The 10,068-nt window shown below is 37.4% G+C and overlaps 1 protein-coding gene across 2 annotated transcripts; it reads right to left on the bottom strand.

Annotated features, from left to right (window-relative positions):
* Positions 1-863: 863 nt before the first annotated feature.
* grb14 (growth factor receptor-bound protein 14) lies at positions 864-9,285 on the bottom strand (the record flags this gene model as incomplete). Of its 2 annotated transcripts, none has more annotated exon segments than XR_004568888.1 (11): positions 864-2,016; positions 2,408-2,501; positions 2,959-3,046; positions 3,141-3,214; positions 3,436-3,552; positions 5,712-5,774; positions 6,146-6,241; positions 6,350-6,460; positions 8,691-8,828; positions 8,955-9,029; positions 9,164-9,285. XR_004568888.1 is itself a non-coding variant. In XM_034215833.1 (11 exon segments), coding segments are annotated over 11 exon segments (1,121 nt in total), but the record flags the coding sequence as incomplete, so codon positions are not given.
* Between the last annotated feature and the right edge of the window lie 783 nt (positions 9,286-10,068).

The raw sequence follows: 10,068 nt of genomic DNA, 5'->3' as shown, positions 1-10,068 counted from the left end.
ATGTGCTATTGAAGTAGAGCAGGGGAGGTATAGGGGCAATGTGTTTGTATCACAACACAGAAGACTGGTTAACATGAATGCGTCAAGACAAGGCACTCTGCTGTTTACTGTTGTGGAGGTACCAATCATAGCCATTACTATTCTTTTCATCATATTCTACAACGCCTTGAGAGTTAGTTGTAAATAAAACGTAGATCAGCTTCAATGCATTACTTACTTACTCACTACTGCTATATGTATCATTTATTTCCCCCAGATAAGGCTTTGCATTAATGTACAATGTATATTAAGACCATTTCTAAGTCACTTTTAAAGTTAGAACCTACATTGCATCTTTGACACATTTGATATCTATTATGTAATTTAAATTGCACTAAAAAAGACACATGATTTAATACCTAAACCTGGACAAGCCAAAGCAAAATGCTTGTAGTACCATCTAGTGGTAGTACAACCTCTATACATAAGCTGCCCAAAGAATTCAGTAAATCAAACTAGACAATGTTAGGCTAATGCGCCCCATACAAGCTATATAGTGCAACTCAATTTAACTATGTGCTGGATCTCATTAGAGAATCATGACTTATGTATTCACTATACAAATCTCTTTTAGCAGTAAAGTGCCCCACTGTGTGCTGATGAGGGAGCTAAGGTGGACTTTTCGTTTTATAGTGAGATTTAGTATCTGTCATTGCATTTTTATCATAACCCTGTATGGCCCATTTACCATACAATGTATACTTTTTTGCTTCAGTGTCCCAGATCAGAGTTTACCGTGCTGGACAACATACAGTAACGTGATTTTAACATTCACTATGTGTACATTGTATATTTTCCTAAAATAGAAAAATGAATGATAGCAATAACATCTTACAAACAGACTTTGTTTATATATATAAAAATATGCAGTCCATAGTATTTATTGTTCAATGCAATGTTGTACAGCTATAAAATAATTAAACTAACATTAGATGGTGTTTCAACCATGTCACTGATTTAAAATACCTTGTTATTAAAAGCTGATGCGTTAATGGCAGTGTCCACAGCAGTGGGAATAACACCAACAACCAAGCCAAGTATTTCAAAATGCATACCTGAATTCAAAATCAGTCTTCTTAACGGCTTTATCTAAAACTGGTGAAATAAATGTCACTCCTCTCACTCTAGAACAAGCTCGCAATTAAAGTCATGTAAAACAAACATTTCATTTAATCACAAACATTTCAAATGAATGTACAGTGCAGTGAGGTTGTGTGCTATGTCTCTCCACCTGTACATCACGTCTCCTCTCCCCTCTACAGCAGTATCGATCCCACTCACTGGGCATGCACAGGGGCACTTCCTGAGAGGTCATTTTAGCCCTCATATAGAAAACAACAGCAATTTATTTTACAAAACAAATACCTGAATACTTAAAAATACAATGACAAAGAAAATAAAGATAGCTTGTTTTGCTCAAATTTAAGAGGACAGAGGTGTTGTGTATGACAATTTCTTGCATGATATAATTTCAAATAAAAATGTATCACATGCCCTACAATGCAGAGTACAGGAAGTCATGTTTGGACCATGGATTTACCACCATCCATTAGCACATTATGGGGCAAAGACTTCAGGGTAGAATATGCAAATCACCAGCACATGTGGTCAGTTATTATGGTCTGTTCTTAAATGCAGCTTTCAAAGCAAAGAAGGAGGGCCCATGTAGCAGACTATGGATGTCAATGATAGTGGATTATAACAGTGGTTTCAGTTAGTATGGCTGTATGTCTTTCTTCTTCAAGGCACAAGAACACTGGGAGTGTTTGTCTGGAAAGGCCCTGGAGTTAAGGTGCATCTGAGCCCTCGGGGGTCTCGTGGGTCCCTTGTTCACAGGGCGATACGGGCACAGTGGTGTTTGAGCTTGCAGGGCAACACCCCTCTGTTTAGCTGGTAAAATTCCACCAACTGGATCAAGTCGGTGAAGCGTGTTTGATCGTCATCCAGACTGTAGAATAACTCCCCATCATCGTCCACCTGAAGGGGACGCACACACAAACATGCTTACATTTCACATCCACACAAGGTTTTAGATGGACACATATTAGCCTAATAAATAGTGGACCCTCTATAATAGGGCTACATACACAACACAACATAATAACTCTCCTCTGATATTTATGAAACACAATTTAATCTTCCATTTGAAAAAAAGTTCAAAAATGTTTGTAGATACTGTCAATTATAGTTCTAAGAAGAAATTGGAAACAGCACGTCAGATTTTCTTTAAATATCTAAAATTCTAATAAAAAATAAAAAATGTTGACCAGTGTATATATACTGAATTCTGTATGAGGCTTACATTTGGAAGTTGGGTAAGGTATATAAAAAAATAACCTTGTATATAGGAACAGTGAATTGTACTCACGGGTATGATCTGAAAGTGTTTAATTTTCTGCATGTGGCACAGCGACAGTACAAAAGTCTTAGGGTTGCTTTGGCTGTCCCTCAGAATAAACATTCTGAAAACAAAAAGAAAGCTCTTCACTGTTGTATCAATTAAACCCTATTTAAAATATGTATCAAATCTATACAACATGTTGCGGCATTTACAAGTATTTGAAAAAGTAAGGACTACAAAGGAATATTGCTTATACTGCTCTTTTTGGAGATCTGCTTCCATTATCTTGCTTCCAGATGTAAATATGCTAATTCATACAAATGTCTTTTAAAATATTTGTGAAGACTCTACATTGACTATTTTGCAAATACACAACTGTATTGTTAAATATAATATATTTGTGAAATGTACAACAGGGGTATATATAAACAGTACTCCCAGTCCTGTCTTTCATAGAAGGGGATATTAAAATATAAAGATTGAGGTTGCACCAAATGCTGTAAGCCCAGTGGTCTAATTTCTCACAATAAACCTGATGTATTTAATTACATAATGAAAACAGAGAAAAAACTCCTTACCCATCGATGAGACCCTGCTGAGTGATTATACGCTGAGCCTCCTCCCTCGACAGTTTGCCGTGGAACCAGGGCTGACCCAAGTGGAGAGCTGAAGCACAAAAAAATGGATATACTTTGAACGATTCCTTTTTTAATTATCTATTTCACGTGTGTACAGATGACAAAAAGGAAAAGTGACCCACAGACCCATGTTTAACAAAGAGCTGTGTGATGTGGAGGGGCTCCCATGGCCGCTCAGACGGTGGCAGCTCTTCCTCTGAGGCAGAAATAACAGCCACAATATTAGTTGTAGTCCCGTTGATAGTTAATTTATCCTTTTTTCTAAAGACACAATCATCAACCCAACAGTATACGTTTTATGTTGCTAAGATATTGTGTATACTTTTTTATATCAAAAACACATTATGAATTCGTAATAACTCTTAGGTTCACCAAATGTAAAGATGAAATGTTTTCAATAGTGATTCACAGACTTACCCTCCATGACAGGCCTTCCTCCACCGCCACAGACATCGCCTCGGACGGGTTCTCGATCACACGGCTCTTTTGGCCAGAAAAGTCCATGGCCACCAGAGAATTCTCTGAGATGCTCCTCTGAAATTGCATGCACAATATACAATTTTGTATTATCTGATTGATGCTTGTTTAATTCAATCCTTATTAATGTTGCTATTTCTTTACTCATGATATAACAATGTTGTATTATTAAACTCAATACAATTTTATGGAGGGTTGATTTCCCTTTTATTCTCTAGCATGGAATCGCTTTGGCTCTCTTTTGGTATTGTATTGCCATCTAGTGTCTGAGTAACGTGACTCCATCTTCATCATTTCTAGATGATCCCAGACAGAAAAGAAGTCCATTGAAAAGGGATTAAAGTAGTTTTGAAAAGAATGACACATGGGCACATTTTAGCCCCTTAAGCTGCCATATAGTGAGTGGCTCACTGCACACACCCAAGAAATGTCTTCTTATCAGAATTACTGAGAAGCTTTTAAATGACCACATTTTTTCCTCTGCCACCTACTAAGCCTACAATTGAAATGAGTGTTTAATACAAAGTGACCAGTGCTTACTTTGAGGCTAGGCCATCCCTACCCATCGTATTCACTATGACCCATTTTCAACGATAGACATCTTATCAAGTAACACTTTATGAAACCATCATTTATAAAGGGTAAAATATAAGTTAGATCAGGAATTACTTAGTGTTTAACAAACATTGACATGGATAATAATAATATTGACAAATTATTAGTGATACTACAATGTATGACGTTTTATCATTAGATATCAAATCATGTGTTTATACTGTAAACTAGGTACTGAATCATAGCCGATAAGACAATTACTCTGATTACTTTAATAAACTATTTAAAATATGTTGAAATTATTATGAAGTATTAAGTATTTGTTAATGATGATCAAATAATGTGTAAACCTTTCAAAAGAAAATGTATAAACCATTTATAAACATTCTTTAGATATCTATGATGAGGTTGCAACAAATAATTATGACGGCCACCCAAATAATTAGTTTATAGATAAGATTTCACTAAACAATAGTTATTAACAATTTGTTAAGTCATTTAAAAGCAACACTATAATAATACAATAATTAATTACACATATCTGTGTCTATGGATGTCCCCACAAGTTTAACAAACAATTTTCTGAAAAGGTTTACAAATCATATAGTGATCATTAAAAAGTATATAATTAGGTATAAAGTGTAATGTAAGTATTAATGCAACAATAAACAAAGATTGCCTACATAACAGCAATATGAATTATTATTAGTACACATTATACATTGTCCTTTTTTTATCAAACTATAAACAAAAGATAAATTAACAATTCATTTACTCCTTATTAATAATAGTTACTATAAAGTGTTAATGATCGTATGAATCAGTTGTTTATCTAAATCTTTGCGTAGCCTCAGCAGCCTGCCCCGCATCTGGCAGATTCCCGTTCTCCCCTATCTTTGTGGCTAATCCTCCTGGTTGGTCACATATGACAGCAGAGAAGAGGTGATGAGTTGTTAAATCTGAGAGCAGCTGATCACTGTGTATTTTTAGAAAGTGGAGGGTTCACGAGCATGTCCAAAGGCCATAAATAGATTGTGTTCACTGCTGTGAAAATATTCCCAGTAGAGTCTGAGGCTATTCTGAGACACCAAACCCACATTAACACACTGAAGGTGCCTCATTTGTCCTATGCAATTATATTACTACATTGCTATGTGTTGGCTCTAACACATGTCTGACACATGGAAATTCCTTGTTTTGATATCCTGGGAGCTGTAGTACACGCTATAAAATAAAAACTGACCAAATACAACCATAAACATTTGTAAAGGCAAACATTTAAGCAGACCTTTACCTAAACAATATCCAATGTTCACTTTCCTTCTGAGTAAATATCAAACACCATTAGCTAATGTCAAAAGAGGTAAAAGTCTTTAGCATATATGTTGAGGGAATAGTTTGTGGGTTTTTCACCACGAGGGTCCCATTTATTTGGAAACTATCATTGGTTCATAAAAGTTGCCAAAATAATTCACAATATTATCACGATACCTTAAGCCATTTGAAAACTATAAAATAAAAATATTGCTATCAGTCAGATGGAACTTTAACGTTGTTTACAGTGTTTTTTTGGCAAATTAAATACACTCAGTTATGGGCAGAAATGTGTGAGAAAGAGACAGATCACAAAATGATAAATCATAAAAAGACTTTCAGCCTACCATTGGTGAAGCTTTTTGTTTCTGGTGTGGCTGGATAAAGTTCTGGTACAGCTCCATCCCATACTGTAACATAGAAAAATGTCAGGATTTTAAATTCCAACCCCAAATATATATATATATGTATCCCATTTTACCTTTAAAATAGGTTCAGTAGACCTGGAGTGTAATGATGAAAAGGGGCACATAGAAATAAATCACAGTCTGTTGCGCTTTACTGTTTTATTAATAGACCAGCAGGGGAGTTTCTAATGCACTGAAGTGCATCCAGCAGATATCTAGACAATGAACACATGCTGCTTCTATAAAGAGTAGGAGTGCTAATCCAGCATCACTCAATAGTTTCCCTCGCCCTGCTCCCAAAGCTAAATCTGATTCTAGCACTGACTCAGCATTCCTCCTCTAAGACTTCACCGGTTAGCGATCAGCAAGCCAACCTTTAACAAGCGCATGGCTGTGATCCAGCAGGTCCTGGTCTGCTCATCATCCGCACAGAGCAGCTTCAAGTCCCGGCCCGAACTACCCTTTGTAGACTGGAGAAAGAAGTTACAAGAAGACAAAAGAGGTCAGCACGCTAGTAATCAATACAAAACTTCAGCTCATTTTGTACAGTCTTTGGTATTTCGAGGAAGCGAAGGTACCTTGACACAGAAGGCGTAATCTGTAGGTGCTCCATGTCGTTTTTTGGCTGACAACACTGTGTAGACATCACTGTCACTGAAGTCGGCAATGAACTGGAGATGCCTCGGTTCCTGTAAAAGAAAGATAAGTCATCATAAAATAAGAGTCAGATATTTATCTCCACAACATGGAAATCTGATGTATGTGAGAGACACATGGTCTTTGTCTGGTTTGGTCTTTGTTTATGTCACATTCTTGCCTCTTTATGTAAAAAAACTAGGGCTGTCAAGTTAACGAGTTAATAATGCGTTAACGCAAAAAAAAATCAACGCCACTAATTATTTTAACGCGATTAACACATGTGTATTTTTTTTCCTCGGCCGCCCCGTAGTTTCAGAGCGCATCGAGTTTAAAATACCATCTACAAGCTGATGCTGACAGCTCCGCTCCTGCCGCCCGCTTGTGGCAGACCACACTTCCACGCTCACCGGCAGGCACCGACTGGCTGTTGGGAGGACCGGGAGGGTGTGTGTATGTGTGGCTCGAGCGAGCGAGAGAGAGACCTTACGTGCATTGTTGTTGTTAGCATCTGGTGCTAGCTAGCTGCGCTAACGGATATAAGGAGCTGTTTAAATAAAAACAGAGGAGCGCTCTATCCACACAACTGCGCCGAGCACTTGACTTTATGCAGGAAGCCAGACAGTGGGACATTGTACGACAAGTCAGCACACTCAGCACGGATAGTGCGCAACATGATTGCAGCGTCCAGGCAGCTCCCGTTCGAGCATATGCCTTGAGTTGCACATAGCTCCAACGATCCATCACACACACACACACACACACACACACACACACACACACACACACACACACACACACACACACACACACACACACACACACACACACACACACACACACACACACACACACACACACACACACACACACACACACACACACACACACACACACACACACACACACACACACACACACACACACACACACACACAGTATTGTATTATTGTATGAGAGAGGTTCCAGGTTGAATTGAGGCGAATATTTGTAATGTTCAGAGGTTGTTGTGTTTAATATTCATGAGAATATTTGTCATTGTTCAAATGATAATAAACATTAGCATAAAGCATATTTGTCCACTCATATGTTGATAAGAGTATTAAAAACTTGAAAAATATTCCTCTAAGGTACATTTAGAACAGATCAAAAATGTGCGATTAATTTGCGATTAATCGCGATTAACTATGGACAATCATGCGATTAAATATTTTAATCGACTGACAGCCCTAAAAAAAACACAAGAAAGTAATTTCCTTTTAGAAATGAATGGGGCATGGTCCTGTTTGAAATCTGTTAACAGGGAATAAATGCAATGTACAATACATTTGAATCAAACCCGATTTCCAGTCTATTCTTTTGGGTAAAAGGAATATAATAGCTTATTTAGGGCCCGAGGTGAAGCATTAACATTTAAACAGTGCATATATATCAATATATATGATACATAACAATGTTATCAGTCATTCTGGGTGTGGTTGGCCTATAAAAGCCATAACAGAGATAAGGGTACAATTAGACATATTGATAGGGGCTGTATTAAGACACTATCAACACACTCATTGTGCCAAAGATAAGTTACCAAGATGGGAAAAAAGCACAAAGATTGCCATTGTTCTGCTGTTCATGTGACGCACCAACTTCACTTCCTTATTTAAAGTAACGCCTCAGCCATGAGTGTCTGTACTGACTGAAAAGCAACGTGTCTGACCAAAGATGAATGATAAACCTGCGAGAGTTAAAGTGGGCGCCATACCAAAGCTTCCCTGCACCCGACAACAAAAGGTCTACTGTTGTAGGAAATGAAAGCAGTTGAGAAGTGGTTGTGTTGGCACGGCTGGTGCCTAGGTTTAAGCTTCACTTGTCAGCAGCTCTGAGAGTCCTGTTTCTGCCTGGATGATGTGCCAGCTAACCTACGGAAAATCAAGCTCAACCTGTTGCACTGCCCTCTCTCAGCACGAGTGAGATTTATACAGAAGATGAACTGGTGACCCCATAATCCATCAGAGGGCCAAGATGTACCTTCATATATAATAATTGTAATGGATGCCATGCATTTTTCATGTTGGATGTTAACGGTGTGAACTACGTGCATTTAGTTAAAGTAAGAATGGACCAAACGAATGCAGTTGAACATACTGGAAGTATCAAAATAGGATTGCATGCAACAGAATGGCTTTAATTGTCTGCAACAAGTTACACATGATGTCTGATTTTTATATTGCTTTGAATTTCACAACATGTAGAGAACATTCTGTAGATGAGTTATTTAGCTTTACTGACCTTGGAAGTTCCCTTATTGGAGAAATAAAGGCCCGACCTACGCAGGACAAAATAGAACTTCTTCCAAGATTTCCTGCTTTGCTCTTTGGCATGGAGGTGTCCATGTATCTCTGGACATGTGCTGGAGTTGAGAAAGGTCTGTGTTGGGTAAAGAAATATTTGTCCATACATGGGTGTGTACAGTATAATCTTAAGGTACACAGCACATTTAAACAATTGGCACTCAAAATCAAAGAAAGTGCAGAGTAAACAGAAAGAACTTACCTGTATAAGCTGAGAGTGATCCACCATGCCATTGGTTTCACTGGATATGGAGACCATGTGATCCGGGAAAAAGTCCTACCAATATGAGAGCAGTTATTACAGGGTGGTAGGAAATGTAGGTGGGTTAGTACAATAGAAAGGATATTTAAGGCAAAATGATGTGTATAAACTATTACAATACATACAGTTTACTCTCATCACAAACTCACCAGGGGTTTCCTGAAGAACTCGTATTTAGCATAATTCTTCCTAAAATACAGCCGGCAGTCTGTGTCCATTCCCCAGCCGGATAGCACCTCCATAACAGACTCATGGTCTTCAATGGTTCTCTCTAGTGAGACAAGTAGGAAATAAAATAAATATCGACTTCACGTGTTTCTCTCTTCTTCATTGATAAAAGACGGAGGCTGAATAGATTCAGCTGTAACACCAAACCAAAGTTAATGAAAAAACGTCTGCAAAATATTTCCTGACTAGAGTTGTGTTGCTTTACTTTGAGGCACAGAGTTTGATTATTAACTTCATACGAATGTTTAACAGCTGGATGAGAACGCGAGCAAATCAGTAGAACATGAAACTTAATTATTTCCCAGAATTTGAAATGATAAAAAAGAAATAAATCAAGAGAGCCATGTTAAGGAGCGTTGCACAACATCAGGGCGAATACCTCATCACACAACAAGTAACTATTCATGCTGTACTGTCAATGACTGATAATATAATTCTGAACAATTACAGCCCTGTTTTGTAGATGATTTAATTGAATAACACAATAAACATTTATTAATATGAACTCAATACCATGAAAACAATGTATCTTCAAATGCAATGTATTACATGGGTTCTTTATAAGGGGTATGCAAGATCAGGGGAACATTGTAAACCTACAAAGAAGCATTTGAGCCGTTTGTTTATCTGGACAAGTTAAACTAAGAATATGTAAATAAATATTTGTTTCACTTTAAATTATTAGGCAACAGAGAACAAATAAATTGATGACTAGAGAAAAACAGATGTATGAATTAGGTAAAGTGTGAAATAATGTGGAAATGCAGCTGAGAAATCTTTTGTATACAATCAGACCAGATCAGTGTTAATATACCATTGACTGATT

Source organism: Gymnodraco acuticeps, unplaced genomic scaffold, assembly GCF_902827175.1.
Source record: "Gymnodraco acuticeps unplaced genomic scaffold, fGymAcu1.1, whole genome shotgun sequence".
Classification (NCBI taxonomy): Eukaryota; Metazoa; Chordata; class Actinopteri; order Perciformes; family Bathydraconidae; genus Gymnodraco; species Gymnodraco acuticeps.
This window is presented reverse-complemented; position numbering and strand designations above follow the sequence as displayed.